This window comes from Eschrichtius robustus, chromosome 14, assembly GCF_028021215.1.
Source record: "Eschrichtius robustus isolate mEscRob2 chromosome 14, mEscRob2.pri, whole genome shotgun sequence".
In the NCBI taxonomy this organism is placed as follows: domain Eukaryota; kingdom Metazoa; phylum Chordata; class Mammalia; order Artiodactyla; family Eschrichtiidae; genus Eschrichtius; species Eschrichtius robustus.
In genome coordinates, this window is record NC_090837.1 from 79,078,831 (window position 1) to 79,096,196 (window position 17,366).

A 17,366-nucleotide genomic window follows, 5' to 3' on the forward strand; every position below is an offset into this window, starting at 1 on the left:
ATTGTTTTTCTTTTAGGTCAAGACACAGAAGAAGCAGGGAGCTCCATGTCTACCCTGGAGAGGTCACTGGCTGCACGCCGAGCCACCCGGGCCAAGCTCATGATTCCTATGGATGCCCAGTCCAACAATCCTGGTGAGTAACAATTGGTACCACAATGGAGCAGTCAAGTGCTTTCTGTTTGTATCTTTTCTCTATCAATTATCAAAACCTAATTAGAGTTTTCCCTGAACTTTCTGGGCAAAAGGACCTAATGAAGAACGAGTAAAATTATATCATTTATATTTGGAAGTTAGAACTTTCACTCTGTTATTGTTGTATTTGTTGTATGCAATCAAATGATCTGTCTATTGGCAATCACTTGATACATATTTAAGAAAGTATAAGAAATATGAATTGATATAAAAAGAGTTGAAATTTTTGTCATTATTCATCTTATTCTAATGACCACCTTCATGGATTTTTAATCTTTTTTAAAAGGTCCAATTTTCAGACTTAAATAATCTAGTACCCTTGAAACAAATATTGAGATAATCACTTACTACCTCCTTCTTGTTAAAGTTTTCTGTCATACTCCCACATTCACTGAAGATATTAGTATCTGGGAATCACTTCCTTTCCAATTACCTCTATGATCAATCTTGGTAATTACAATATCCATGCAGATAATCCATCTGATGTTAGTTCCTTTATATTCCCTGCAATATTAGCTCTCTCCCACCTCAGTCCATCAATTCCATGTCACACACTAAACCAATAATTGCACCCGCTGCAGAATGTCAGTTTCTATCATCCTTTTCTCTAGCACTGTATTACTTTCTGCCACTTATTTTATTGCCCCCTTGCCAACAATTTTTCAATCCCACTTGGACCTCCAATCCATTAACTCTGCAACCTTCTCATTGTCCCTCATCTTCCTCATGTCTTTACTTCCATCCAAACTCAACTCCTATCCATCATCAGTTATTACCTCTAGTTCCTTGCAAACACCCTCATCTCCATTGGTTCTTCTTCCCTATCATACTCACCTAAAAAAACTCAACCCTGATTAAGTCAGCTCCTCTGCCAACATTGACCATGTACCCTAACAGCTGAATTTATCTGGAGAAAAACACATAACCTGTTTAATGGGTATTTATGACCACAAATCCAAGGTGAGCTGTCATCTATTTGGAAATGCCACTCATTTCTCTTAATCATTCATTGTCTCACTTTAAAAGATGAATGTCTTATATCTATTCTTACTTTTCTGACTCCCGATACCTCTCTCATTTCCCCACTCCCAGCTAATAAGCATGCTTCTTATATCACCAAGAAAAGAGAAGCATTCAAAAACGGCATCCTTATCTACCCGTCCAACCGAGTTGATCTGTTTCTCCTCCTATGTAAGGCCAGCTCTTTCCCTTGAGGACATCCATCCATGCGTCCCCACTTAGGGACTCTTCTGTAATTATCCCTTCCCTTTTTTGCATCATCAGTTTTCCTTCCTACTGATAACTCCAATAAGCATATAAACATTATCTCATAACTCCCATGTTAAAGCATCTTCCCTGGAACCACTTGCCCTTGCATCTGAAGCCCATTCCTCCCCTTCCCTGAGAAATTCTTTTAAAAGTTGTCTATACTTACTTTTTCCTCTTTTAATCTTCCTTATTAGTTTTAATGACACTTCCACAGTCCCTCTCTACTGAAACCATGGTTGCCAAGATTATCAATAATCTCCACATTTTCTTACCAAATGGTCAATTCTCCAGTGCTCAGCAAAATTTGACGTTGCTTCTCACTATTTTTTCCTGGAATGCTTTCTTCCTTTGGGTATAGTATTCTAAATGCTCCTGGTTTTCTTCCTATTCCCCTGGCTGCTCCTTTTCAGTCCTTTACTTATTCCTCCTTTTCTTCCCAATCTCTAAAAGTCAGAGAGTACCCTAGGGCTCAGAATTCAAGCTGCTGTCTTCTATCTACACTAGCTTCTTAGATGTTGTCATCTAATACCAATGTGCCACTTAAATGCTCACGAATCCCAGATTTTATCCCTAGCTTACTCTCTTCCTGAAATCCACATCAATTTCCATATAAAATATTAACTCACCTTCTCCAAATGGCTATCTAATAGGCAAGCCATGTATGCTCCAAATGGAAATCTTGCCCTTCCATAATTCCCTCTCCCCAACTCCAAACTTGATCCTCCTATTATTTTTCCCATTCAATACATCCATTTTTCTGTTCATCCATTTACTCTTGTTAAAAAACTCTAGTTTCATACTTCTTTATTCTGATTTCCTCGCATCCCAAATTCAGTCTTTCACCAAATCCTATAGTTCTTGCTTTCAAAACCTGTCCCAAATCTGACCACTCCTTCCCATCTCCACTGTTCTGCCCTTAGCCAAGCCACTACCATCTCTTATAGATTATAGACTATAGCTATAACTTGTAACTGTTCTCTTTTCTTTAGCTCTTGACCCTACAGTAAGTTATCTACACTGCAGCTTTTCAATATATGAATTAGATCATGTTATTCCTCTTGACTTCCCATCACATGTAGGACAAAATCCAGTGATTTTACCATGTGCTATAAAGCACCAAGTGATCCAGCCTCTGGCATATCCCTCACATCGTCTCCTGCTACTCTTCTCTATAATCTGTTTCAGCCACATAGCTCTCCTCTTTGTTCCTTGGACAGTAACACACATTCCAACTCAGGGACTCTTCAGTTACTGTCCTATTTGCCTGGAATCTCTTTTCGTAGATGTTTACTTGGCTTTTCCCTCATTTTATTCAGGTCTGTATTCAACTGCCACCACCACGTAAGAACATAGATCTTCCCTGACCATTGCCTAATACCATCCTTGGTCACTCTCAACCCTTTTTATTCTGCTTCAGTTTTCTTAATTAATGTATATAACTATCCTACTTGCTTTATTGTGTTTGTTTGTTTGTTTATTATTTGTTCTCTGTATTTTAGTGTAAGCTCTATGAGGGCAGGGATTTTGCCCGCTTTCAGCACTTCATATCCTCAACACCCAGAACAAAGTTGGCGCATGGTACGATTACATACAATTTAGACAAATGAATGAACTAATGGTTGTTTCTTTCTACCTACTGTATGTCATGTTTCCTCTGTGTTTCAATATAGCTCTCAATTTTACTATAATAAATGTAAAAACTTACATGGAATTTATAAAAAATGCCAACTGTTCAACTCATGGAGTAGATACTATTCTTATGCCTATTTTACTAATAGGAGAACTGAGGCTTGGAGAGTTTAAGTACCTAGCTTGCAGTCACACAGCAAGTAAGTGGCAGAGCCAGAATTTGGACTCGGAAGGACTGGCTTCAGAGTTCTGCTCTCTTAATCACTATGCATGCTCCCAGCTGCAATCCTCTGTGAAGCTATTGTCCTTTTTCTTTCATTCCTTTCACCACATAGAGAGACACTGTACACTTAGCTGCCTCTATTTTTTTCCTTCCAGTCGCTTTCCTCTTGTAACTAAGTTCTATCTGTGCCAGTTGTCTGTAGCTTTCTTCTTAAAAATCATTGTGTTTCAGAATCTTCGTGGGCCTTTCTCTCCCATATATAACTTCCTTATCTAATAAGTTCCCACATCCCATTGATTTTTTTTTCTTCCACAACATCTTTTGAATCCCTGGCTATATTCCCATTCCCAAGAGTCCTATTTTTATTCTCCTCTTTATGGCCTCACGCCTGAACTGTCAAAACAGTTTTAAAATTAATCTTCCTCTCTGTTGTGTCTTCTAGACTTCTTTGTATCCTGCTTGCCAAATTTCTTCCTAAAACAACTTAAATATGGTATTTCACTCCATAAATTTTCCCAATGGCTCCTCACTGCCTTCTAAGAAAAAATGACAAACCCCTCAGCGTACCAGATTTAAGTCTACATTTCTAGTTTCCTATTGCTACGTTAGACTCTTGCCAAGCCAGACTAATCACCAGTCCACAAACATGCATTGCCCTTTATTTGATTTTCCTTCTGAATACCTTTTTTCCTTTAGGAATGACTTGGTAGCTATCTCTAACAAAGTTCTATGCATCTTTCAAAGACCAGAGAGATATTGATGCTTTCATAAATTCTTTCCTCTCTGATTATTCCATCCAGAAATGAGGGCTTCCTTTCTCGTGTTTGAATGGTCTTTCTTTTTAACACTTGTGAGGCATTAATTCCACATAGTACTGCCTCATATGCTTAGGTATTCAAGTCCAAATTTTCTCTCCTCTAACAGATCTTGTATTATGTGATAGGGAGGGAATGTATCTAATTCATCTTCACAGACACACATTGCATAACTCAATACCTAGCACAAAGCTAGTACTTGCTAAATATCTGTCAGGACTTTCCTGGTGGTTCACTGGCTAAGACTCCACGCTCCCAATGCAGGGGGCCCGTGTTTGATCCAGGGAACTAGATCCTGAATGCTGCAGCTAAGACCCGGCACAACCAAATACATAAATAAATAGTAAAAAAAAAAAAAAAAAAGTTAAATAAATAAATAATATCTGTCAAATGAATGACTGGATGAATAAATAAATGTATTATAAGAATGCCTTGTGTTTGTAACACATCAGTGTTTTAGGGCTCCTTTTTTAGCAATTATAGATAGAATAAAATAAAATTTCTGATATACTAAGGGCAGTTAAAGTTGTTTTCATTAGACAAGAAAGGAAATAATGTGATTAGAAAGAAAGAGGAATGAAATGAAATCTAACAAGCATTGAGAACTTCTAAATATTATTCACTTGCTAACTACCTTGCTAATTATTATTTCATTTAATCCTCACAATATTCTTACATGATGAGATTATCCTGATTTTACAGATGGGAAACAGAGACTCAAGCAGTTTAAGAAACTTACTCCAGGACACAACTGGGCAACCTGTGAGCCTCTATGGTATACTGCTTTTCTAAAGATAAAGACGCCTTATATTATTTATATTCATTTTTTTAACATCTTTATTGGAGTGTAATTGCTTTACAATGGTGTGTTAGTTTCTGCTTTATAACAAAGTGAATCAGCTATACATATACATATATCCCCGTATCTCCTCCCTCTTGTGTCTCCCTCCCATCCTCCTTATCCCACCCCTCTATGTGGTCACAAAACACCGAGCTGATCTCCCTGTGCTATGCAGCTGCTTCCCACTAGCTATATCTATAGCACCATGTCCTATAAAATGGTAATTACCAGATAAAATATAAACTACCTGAAGTGTTTTTTAGTTCTTAAAACCCACAGGAAATGGTATTTAATTTCATTGAAGTACAAAATCTGTTTATTGTCTAAGAATATACTTCATGGTTGAAAACATTACGTGGCATATGCTACTTCTTACCCCTGAACACACTTCACAGCTAAGTAGACTGATGCCCATGAGAAGCATACCAGCTGATAGCATAGGCAGGAAAAGAACCCGGATTTCCCCAGTCAAGTGTTGTTTCCTATAAAATGGTAGCAAAAAGTGAGTATTGTTGCAATGGCCAAAGAATTATTTTAAATGTTTTTCTTACTAAAAATGAAATTAATTACAAGAAATCAGAAGCATCAGGTATAACTTTCCTTAATTTTTCAAGGATAAATAAGAGTTATACACTGGGTTTCCAGGAATCAGACTGAATAGAGATTGGAAAACAGGAGATGTATTAGCAAGTGCCTCAGGAATAACACCTGTGAGGGTAAAGGACGCAGGATTGCTGGGAGGGAGATATTGAACTGATGATGCAGTTTGATGGAGGCCTCAGTTGACCCTATAGGTTGCTGTGGTGCTGGAATTGTCCTCTGTGTTGTCCCAAATGAGGTGGGAGGGGAGGGGTGGTTCTGTAGTCTTTGATGAAGGCTGCTCCTAGGAAGTAAGGTGTAACCTTGGGTGAGCAACTTCTTTGCTGAGAGCAATTTCTGGAGAGATGTAGATTTTCTTACAGTTTCAGTATTTTATTACTCGATGGAACCTAACTCTTTGGCCTTGGAAAGATTCCCTTTCCATTTTCAACCTGTGTTTTCTTCTTCTGTAAAATGCAGGAGGAGAGGTGAGGAATCAGAACTAGGAAATATGTAGAGGGAAGCGGATACCCTGTAAGATCACATCAGTTGTACAATTTTAATAATTTACTGTCTAAGAGTTTTGTTGGGTAAAAGCCTCTTGAATTCCATTTTTTTTCAGTTTTTTCTTTCCTAGTAAAGATTTGTAAAATTGTAAAATTTGTAAAATTTGTAAAAATTTGTAAAAATTGTAAAAATGTAAAATTCGCCTTTAAAAAAAAGAAATCTCAAAAAGTTAAACTAGAGGCTATTAAAAAGACTGAGGCAAAGAAAAGCATACAGTTTCCCTTTGGGGATAGCTTGGATGCTGCTATGGCTACTGGTTTGGGGGCCTTCTAGAATATTCACTATGAGAGTCAACTCTTTTTTTTTCCCATTCCCACTATCTGCTTTAATCACTTGACTGCAGAACTCAAACCCAAACAAAGAAGCTATTGAAAAGTAAAATAAAGCTGCATGAGAAAAAGCAAGATTTTAAAAACTGGAATTCTCTTAGCTTGAGGTGCTGTATTACCAGAGGTTCTCTTGTGCACAGATGGACACTGGGAGGGACTGGCCTATGAAAGGCCAGTTTCCTAACCTCTGAAATATTTGATTTCAAATCAGAATCTTTGTCTGACCCTTACATACATGGTGTGAGAAGCCAGTATCTTAAGACTGGTCCCAGCTCAATGGGTTTCTGGAACTGGACATTTATTCCTTCACCTTGTGGATTCCCACATCTGACCAAGAATGCTTCCTTAAGAGTAATAAGTGCAAACAATTCTTTTAGTACCATAAACACCAGTGCATACAAATTTTCAGCTCTTCAGAACTGTGGGAGCAGTGGCAAGGTGCAAAAAGTTCAGAGCTCATTTAAATTTGCATTAGAAATGATATCATTACCTGATATATGTTTCCAACCAATATTTGATAACTTTATTAAGATCAGTTTTTATTCTTTGAGTCTGAATGTTATATTTCATTCCTTCTGTTACTATGAATTTCTGCAGAAGGACTATTTTTTATGTAGCCCTATAATTTCCACAGTGATGTGTAAATGACTTTGTATAACAGTTGTTACTAAATATGGGTTGAAAGCACAGAGGTTGTTTCTTGATAGTTCTACAAGCAAATGATCTTTTATATAAAGTTTGTTGATTAGTAATTCCACTGGATTATCCAAATCAGCAGGTCAGTAAGATTGTGCAGACATGGTCAAAACATGGCCTTTAAGTTCAAGATGGTACATATGAGGAATACAGAATTGTGTTTTTAGGGAGAATTTTACAAGGCAAAAAATAGCTTGATTATCAGAGATATAGGAATAATCCAAAAGGGACCTGACAAAGAGTTGGTGGAAGAATTTTGAATGATGGAGTACAAAAGGTACTCTAGCTTTTAGAAAGGTTTCCTAGAGCAATATGAAAAATAAAAAATCCCTTGCTTTTTTTTAAAGTATAGTTGATTTACAATAGTGTGTTAGTTTCAAGTGTATAGCAAAGTGATCCAGTTTTTTTTAGATTATTTTCCATTATAGGTTATTACAAGATATTGAATATGATTCTCTGTGTTATACAGTAAATCCTTGCTGCTTACATACTTTATGTATAGTAGTTTGTATCTGTTAATCCTACACTCCTTATCTGTCCCTCCCTCCCTCCCTCTCCCCTTCGGTAACTATAAGTTTGTTTTCTATGTCTGTGAGTCTGTTTCTGTCCTGTATATAGATTCATTTGTATTATTTTGAGATTCCACATGTAAGTGATATCTTGTAGTATTTGTCTTTTTCTGTGTGACTTACTTCACTGAGTATAATATTGTCTAGGTCAGCCATAAAAAAATGAAATATTACCATTTGCAGCAACATGGATGGGCTAGAAGATCCCTCACTTTTTCAGATTTATGTCACCCAATTCTTTCTTAATTCCTAACATCTTAGAGGTTTCTACAACAAAATGCACTATCTTTTCTTCCAAGAGCTTTCTCATCTGAGTCAAGTCTTTGGGCGGTCTGGGGTAACTTGTAAAAGATTAAAGCAGATGGGCTCACAGTGTCCTGGGAAAGTCACTGGTCTGCAGAGAAGGAAGCTGTGTGATGCCTCAAGCTCATCTCAAAGGAGTCCTCTAGCCCCAGATCAGAGTCTACTTTTCCTGCAGTCTCATCTGTCTGATGTCCTTGGTGTCAAAATGTACTCTCAGATGTTCACAACTATTTCAGATTTCTGGACTTCGTAGCCATATCTCATTTGAGAAGTGAGCAAAGGCTGTAGGAGGCTGTAAGGGTCTTAAGGTTCCCTGCTCACATTTGCTCTTAGGACGTTTTCATAGCTGCCCTGTGTCAGTCACTGGTCCAGTCACCTCCACATCGTATCTCATCTTGTAAAGTGTGTGAAAACCACATGACAAATGGGCTGGCTGGATAGATTTAGATAAACTAAGGGCCTTCCCTTAGCTCCTAAATGACAGAACCAGAATTTGAACCAGGTTTGATTTTATAATCATAATTCCAGTTATTTTCTTCCTCCGGAGAAAGAAATTTTCTTTCTAATCTCATAAATCTTACAGTGTCATACTTCCCTCAGGTTCAAATTTGAGTTAAAAAACACTATTTAGTTTCCTCTAACTTAATGTATTGTACTCCTCTTTCAAATGTAAGATGGTATTTTTTAATAGAACTAATTAGCATTTTAATAGAACTATAATGGCAATAATTGTCAGTATCTTTGGAAAAGTTTGGCTTATAGTTTAAGTGGTCATATTTTTTAAACTTTTACTTATTTTTAAACAGTTTTATTGAGATATAACTTACACACACGTGTGTATATATATATATATATATATATATATATATAACTTTACATATTTAATTTGTACAAATCTACTAAGTTTAGATATGTGCATACACCCTTGAAACCATCACCATAATCAAAGCCATAGACATATAAGAAGGTTGTTTTAACAATACTTCCTATTGTATGGTATTCAGCTCAGTCTTGTGGCAGATCTATAGGAGCCCAGCAGATTAATATCAATAACCCATATTTCCACAGTGCTGACTCCTGACCCCTCACCCTGCTGCACTTCCATGTGGATAGTCAGGAATACAGGAGTGATTTAGCCAGGCAGTTCTGGCTCAAGACATGACTCCTGGCTTCCTCCAGAGTGAATGATCAGAGAGAGAGGGAAAGAGAGGGAGAGAAATCTCATTTAACCTAATTTTGGAAGTGACATACCATCACTTCCGTTGCATTCTTTGGTCACCAGACCAACCCTGGTGAAATGTGGCAGGAAACTCCATTAAGGATGTGAAGACATGAGGAGGGAATCAATGGGAGGTATCTTAGGTACTGGTTGTGACATTTATTCACTACCAAGTGGCAGAACTGGATAGTGAACCCAGGCAGTTTGACCTCAGTGTTTGGGCTCTTTACCACTATGAGCAGATACTGACACACCATTGTAAAGCAATTATATTCTAATAAAGATGTTAAAAAATTTTTTTAAAAAAAGAATAACTGCATAACACGTCATTGTGAATGTTCACTATTTTCCTAAAGGTGGAGGTTGTGGATACTTGTGGCGGCCATCCAGTGACAATTGCTTGTTAAAGGACACCTGAAAATGTGAAGGAAATTAGAATATTTATCAAGGGCTATGGATACTACATTTCCAAATAGTCCAGATTATTTATAGGCCATTGCCTATATAAAGAGATGCTAAAGAGAAGCAGAATGAGAAATCATTTGACTTTTGCACTTCAAAATATTATCTCTTTGCACTTCAAAATATTACCTTTATATTATAAACTATAATTATAAATTATTATAAATAAATTAGAAATTTATTTGGTATTATAAATAAATTTAAATGGTATTATAAATAAATACCATTTATATTATAAATAAAAATATTTTTATATTATAATCTTTATATTATAAACTCTTTGCACTTCAAAATATTATCTTTACTCTCCTGTTTGTCCACCTCTCCTCCTCAACAAATCTCTCAAATCTGTCAAGTATCATGGTGAGAAATCTCTACGGAGAGCTTTATCTTATGTATTTATTTATTTATTTATTTTTTAAAAATAAATTTATTTATTTATTTTATTTATGGCTGTGTTGGGTCTTCGTTTCTGTGCGAGGGCTTTCTCTAGTTGCGGCAAGCTGGGGCCACTCTTCATCGCGGTGCGCGGGCCTCTCACTGTCGCGGCCTCTCTTGTTGCGGAGCACAGGCTCCAGACGCGCAGGCTCAGTAGTTGTGGCTCACGGGCCCAGTTGCTCCGCGGCATGTGGGATCTTCCCAGACCAGGGCTCGAACCCGTGTCCCCTGCACTGGCAGGCAGATTCTCAACCACTGCGCCACCAGGGAAACCCCCAGAGAGCTTTATTTCTTAAAATTGTAGCTTTAAAAATAAAATCTCTACTTTAGATTTCCTATCAGTCATGTTTAGTGCTAACATTTTTTTAAATGTTATAAAAGTTTTTGAATATCAACGCGCCCTGTTCAGGGCACTAATTTGGTGAGGGAATTTCCACTTGAAAAATCTTTGTGTGTCAGTATGACATATAAATTCAACTGTCAGCAAGCTGTGTCAGAACAGATTTCTAGTCATAGTCGGCCACAAAGCAGAGATTTATTAAAAATGCTTGATGATATCGCTCTCTGAGCTGTTTTACATAAACAGAGCAGTGCAGTGAATGCCTTGAATTGTAGTGTGAGGGTGTGTGTGTGTGTGTGTGTGTGTGTGTGTGTGTTTCTGGCTCTCAAAACTGACATGTAGAGGGAAAATACCAAAATGCACTTCAATACACAGTGTTGGATCCAACTTATTTCTGAATAATTAGTTTCGCAACAACAGTTTTATAAGTAAGGGTAGATGTCTGTGCCGTTTTAGAAATGAATCATGGATCAAAATACTTCAAAACCAAAGCTTTGGAATACTGACTATTCTATTTCATGTCAGGGTATAGAAGAATGAGAATTTCTGAGATGCAGAGACATACAACCGATTTATTATTTTTTAAAGAACTTTTATTATTTGCAAACCTTTTGTACCCAGGTCAGTAGTCAAAATGCAAAACTCATGAAAAATAAAATTTCTTTTCTTCAGTAATGAAAGACTTGGAACTGGAATATAAATTTAGTCTCTTGGGTTCTCTCAGCTTTCTAACTTATACAGAATCTGTGGCTTGCCAAATTATTTTATGTTTCTCTATTCAAATTTATTCATCTCGAACCAGGAGATATTTATGACATGTTTTTCCTAAATGTATTCTAAAAGAATGGTTAAATTCACATAACAATATTGATTAGAAATGTGTACAATTTGTCAAGTGGGTGCCTTCTGCATCTAACGGAGACTATCATTGTCACATTTATTTATGAGTAAAAATTGTCAACACAGGAAAGGCTTTGCAATTTGGCAGTCAACCTTAATGACTATGCAGTGATCTCATTTTGATCAGTAAGATGTGTGAATTCATTAAATTAACTGCTTCAGAGACTGAGATTTTGAGTTATATGAATACAGACCTTACGTTATTATATGACTCTTATTTACAAATGTATTCAAATCTATTATTATTATCATTATTATTACTATAGTAACATAGTAACTATACACACCAGGAGACTAAATAATACATCAAACCACGTAAAAAAATCTCCAATGGGTTAAAATGACAGATTTCTAAATATTACTTCTAGAAAATCTTTCTTATTAACTCACTTGAAAAATATGAAGTATCTCCAGCACCATACTTTGACAGACACAAAGATTATAAAATTATAACCTTTTCCTTTGGGGAATTTATAATTATTTTGGCTAGTATCTGGTTTGAATTTCTGATTCTTTTTAAAAGTTTCCTTGTCATTTTATTTCTTTTCCCTTTTCTAAAGTCTGTTCATATGTTTTTATAGCCACAATTTACTCTTTATAAAATATTTTATAGATTATAAAGCATCTTCATTTATGATGCTATATATCATTTAATCTCAGTTTTTCATTCGAGTCCTCCCAAAAATAATTTAGAAAAGCTTTGTATCGCCACACACAGTTTTAATTTAACATTTACAATATTATAAGTTAAGTATCTGTGAAATATGTAATTTTTCTGGTATTCCACTCTTTCAGATAAAGCCAAAAGTATAAAAATACCATAGCAATTTGATACCCACATCATCCATTTGCAAAATACATGAGGAAGCTCCCCTTTTACAGAGAAAAGTTGTATCACTCATTTTTTCCTTGAACTAGTACCTACAGTTCACTTTCCCCACAGAATAATATACAATTGTCATCTGTTTTTATGACTATCTTTTGTCGATCATCTATCTTATTTCTTTGAAACATAATATTTTTATAAACTGAGACGTTAGATTTATATTATAAACTTACGTGACCACAAGTCTCTAACTGCTAATTACTTTTCTTCTCGGTGTGTTAACATTACAATTAGTATTTCTGCACAATTGTATATAAAATAAGATTGTGTTAGAATTCTATCACTTAATGACATGAAAGACGCTTTTTTTGTGCAACTAATGCATGTATTCATGGATGAACATTACTTACTGTACAAATTCTATTCCGATGTTTTCTCTTATTGATCTAAACATTGAGAAACCTTGTTTGCATTAAGTATGGGCAAGTGCAATAACAATGAGATTTTTATAGCAATCATTCAAAGATTCAAACTCCTTCCAAATTGCATGCCAGAATTATTCTGTGAACTCTCATACAAAGTTACTTTTAATAGTATTTCAGTAAACAACTAGATAATGTCTTCCTTCAATTTTTCTGGAAGTAAAAGTTTTAGAAACTACCTGAACTTCAAATGTATTTACTCATTCAAGTTACTTACTTTCTAATTTTCTAGGAGATACAACAGTAAAAAGCTTTACTAAGACTTACAAAGTAATTATAAAATATATAATGCAGATTTTTTTCACTTACAGGTACTTTGTGTAATACAATATACTAAGACAGGATTGGAAACATTGAAATATCACTTATACCTTTTCATTACTTTTATACACAGGAATATACTGTTGAAATTGATCATTCCAGTAGCTAGCTTAATTTTTATTTTCAGTTAATAAGAGGTAGGGAATACTAAACATTTTATAAGATGAAGATTGACTACACTTAGAGTAAATATTTCATAATATGATATAATTGAACAGATATTTGAATATTGGAATGGAACAGTGCTCACTAAACCTAGAAAATATTGTGTAAGATATCATCTGTGGGTTTAAGTCAATATAACTTAAAACATGTTTGGTATTCACAGAAAACATTCAGTTACATTTAAATTAATGTGTCACTAAGTTGTACTACTATTTTGGCTGTTTGAAAGTATTTTCTTTCTATTTAAATATAAATCCTTAGTGTGATTATTTAGACTATAACTTGCTATTCTGTCTCCAGACTATAGATCTCCAAAGCATTGCATTCTTTCACGGAATTAATAGAAAATTCCCATTTTCTTAGCCCGCTCTATATAATATATTCTGAACAACACAGTATTTCTAATGTCATCATTCTTGCCTAGGAGAAAGAATAAGACAAAAACTAAACTAAACTAAATAAAAACCAGGAAGCCTTAAGATGGCTTTATGATGGCTGATGAATCATTTCCTTGTTTGAAACCATGAAAAGTTTAAACCTCAGGGTAATGCTCCCTGGTAAGATTCTTAAAGAGTGAGTTGTCTCTTCTGAGGTAAGAAAGGGACTTTCTGGAAAGAGAGGTAAGTAAAGGAACCTACATGGTACTGTGAAGAACGTGCATGGATTTGAAGATGTGAAAATGTAGCCGTTTCCTTTTTGCTTGTTAGGTGGATACATAGAATTATACATACTAATGATAACATCTTTGTTTTGCAGCTGTCGTGAGTGCCATCCCTGTGCCAACCCTAGAAAGTGCCCAGTACCCAGGAATCCTTCCATCGCCCACGTGTGCATACCCCCACCCGCAGTTCACCCTCCGGCCTGTGCCATTCCCTACACTGTCAGTGGACCGAGGTTTCGGAGCCGGAAAAAGTTAGTGTATTGCATTTTCCTTTCTTTTTACTAAGAACAAATGAATAATACCAAGGATGTCTTGTCAAGTGTGTAGCATTTTGGTGTTCTTATCCTTTGGAAAGATTGATATACTTATGACCGACCTGGGTACTAGAATTTTCTTTTCCAGCATTGTCTGTTTTTTTGGACCCTATTTACATGCTTTTGGACTGATTTTCTAGGAGTCTTTCCATAGTCCATTGCACTGACAGTATGGGGAGTCGTGGGGAAACAAAGATTAACTGCTTCAGTAAAACAGTGATGTGATGGGTGCTTGAAATTAATTTGTTCTGTTAACTGGGAAGTTAATAAGCAAGTGACTGTCCTCCAACATTCTTATTTAAGTGTCTGTCGGTTATAACTAAAGATGTCTCATTGATTTTCCTTATGAACCAATAACTGTATGAAAGCTCTCTTTATTAAATCAGTTCAGCAATACATTTTCATCGTTAAGAAATAGTTACTGGAAATGAAAAATTCCCAGAGTGGTATTTCATCTGTTTTTATGTATGTATTTTTCCAGTTTTAATGAGATATAATTGACATTTAACATTGTATAAATTTAAGGTGTACAAAGTGTTGATTTGATACACTTATGTATTGTAAAATGATTACCACCATAACCTTAGCCAACACCCCCATCATGTCACATAATAAGCATTTCTTTTTGTAATAAAAATATTTAAGAGCTACTCGCTTAGCAACTTTCAAGTGTATAATACAGTATCATTAACTATAATCACTATGCTGTAAATTAGATCCCCAGAACTTATTCATCTTATAAGTGGAAGTTTGTACTCTGACCAATATCTCCCTTCTTCTCTCAACTCCCAGCCCCTGGTGAACATCATTCTAGTTTTTATTTCTATGAGTTTGGCTTTTTTAGACTCCACATATAAGTGATGTTATATAATGTATGTCTTTCTCTGTCTGACTTATCTCATTCAGCATGATGTCCTCAAGGTCTATCCATGTTGTTGCAAATGGCTGGATGTCCTTCTTTCTCATGGCTGAATAAGATAGATAGATAGATAGATAGATAGATAGATAGATAGATAGATAGATAGATAGATAGATAGATAGATAGATAGATAGATGATAGATAGAGATGTAGATGTAGATACAGATATAAATATAAATATAGATAGATATCTCACATCTTCTTTACCCATTCATCCGGGACAAAAACAGCTTTTTCAGTGTTTTGGCTATTGTGAATAATGCTTCAAAAAGCACAGGAGTGCAGATATCTCTTTGATATCCTGATTGCCTTTGGCTGCACCCAGAAGTGGGATGACTGGATCATATGATTGTTCAATTTTTAATTTCCTAAGGAACTTTCATACTGTTTTCTATAGTGGCTGCACCCATTTATATTCCTACTAACAGTGCAAAAGTGTTTTCCTTTCTCCACATCCTTGCAAGACTTGTTATCTCTTGTCTTTTTTATTTTAGCCATTCTAATAGATGTGAGGTGGTATCTTGTTGTGGTTTTGATTTGCATTTCCCTAATGATTAGTGATGTTGAGCACCTTTTCATGTATCTGTTGGTCTTTTATATTCCCTCTTCAGAGTAATATCCATTCAGTTCCTCTGCCCATTTTTTAATCACATTGTCTTTTTGCTATTGAGTTGTATGTGTTCATTTTGTATATTAACCACTTATCAGGTATTTGATTTGTAAGAATTTTCTCCCCTTTTCATTTTCTTTCTGTGTAGAAGCTGTTTAATTTGATGTAGTTCCACTTGCTTATTTTTGCTCTTGTTAGCTTTGCTTTTGGTGTCCAATCAAAAAAATCATTGCCAAGACCAATGTCTAAGTTTTCTTTCAGGAGTTTTACAGTTCCAGGTCTTATGTTCAAGTCTTTAATCCATTTTGAGTTTATTTTTGCAGATGGTACCAGATAAGGGTTCAGTTTTATTCTTTCACATGTGACTATCCAGTTTTCCCACCACCATTTATTGAAGAGACTATTCTTTCCCCATGATATATTATTGGATTCCTTGTTAAACATTAGTTGATTTTTATATGTGGGGATTTATTTGGGCTCTCAATTCTGTTCCATTGGTTTGTGTCTGTTTTATGCTAATACTATACTGTTTTAATTACTATAGTTTTGTGGGATAGCTTGAAATCAGAAACTATGATGCCTCCAGCTTTGTCCTTAGGATTGCTTTCAGCTATTCAGAATTTCATACAAATTTTAGGATTTTTTTTTTCTATTTCTGTAAAAATGACATTGGAATTACAGTAGGGATTGCGTTGAATATATAGATGGCTTTGGGTAGTAATTTTAACAATATTAATTCTTCCAATCCGTGAACACAGTCTATCTTTCCGTCTTTTGTAGCTTGTTCAATTTCTTTCATCAAAGTCTTGTGGTGTTCAGTGTAGAGCTCTTTCGCCTCCTTGGTTAAATTTATTCCTAAGTATTTTGTTCTTTTTGATGCTATTGTAAATGAGATTGTTTTCTTAATTTCTCTTTCTGATAGTTTGCTGTTAGCATATAAAAATGCAACTGATTTTTCTATATTGATTTTATATCCTGAGAGTAGTATTTCATTTGTTTCAAGGAATGTAGGAATGGAGAAAGACTCTCAAGCGATTATATATACCCTGGTGATTTTTCCTGTGCCATTTGGCTTTTTTTTTTTTTTTCTTCAAGCACAACATTTTAAAATCGATTTTATGGCATTCCTCTCCTTGTTACGAACGGGTGACTCAGCAGCTCCTGTGAGATAGGATATTTTGTAATAGATAAGATGGTAACAGCAATAAAATATATTTGTGGGGTAGCTATATTTCTTCCAACTCAACAGGAACAGCTCTAAGAAATCATAAATCGTCTAGATGTAACAAGGTTAGAATTAAAAGGCATTAAGAATCTACCAAGAGAGAATTAGATTTATTTTTCTTTTTCTCACTGCACATCATGTCTAGAGAATAGAGTTGTGTGCAAAAACTCGAAGAAAAAAGCCCCCCAAACCATACTGAAGGAATTTAAATACGAAAGATGTGAGAAGTCCAACAACCCAAAATTTCCAAATCCCCAGACAATTAGGACGATGATTCCAGTCAAAGAATTCAGAACCCACAAGTCCCTTCTTCAACTTCTGAAATGAACTGTCCCCAACAGAAAAGAGAGGTTTATAGTTTTAGTTTGGTTTTCTTCTCATTGGTTCGTTGTTTACTGTTTTCTTTTGATTTCATTTATATTCTCTAACTTTAAAAGGAAGTGTAAGAATGGCTTTTATCTGTTCATTCCAG

General features: G+C 35.3%; 1 protein-coding gene across 1 annotated transcript in view; it reads left to right on the forward strand.

Annotated features, from left to right (window-relative positions):
* DCC (DCC netrin 1 receptor) overlaps positions 1–17,366 on the forward strand; it is a 946,816-nt gene that overhangs the window by 870,163 nt on the left and 59,287 nt on the right. The window contains exons 26-27 of the mRNA XM_068562459.1: positions 17–133; positions 13,922–14,077. Of these exons, the coding sequence (XP_068418560.1) occupies positions 17–133; positions 13,922–14,077 (273 nt within the window). The remainder of the gene's footprint in view (positions 1–16; positions 134–13,921; positions 14,078–17,366) is intronic.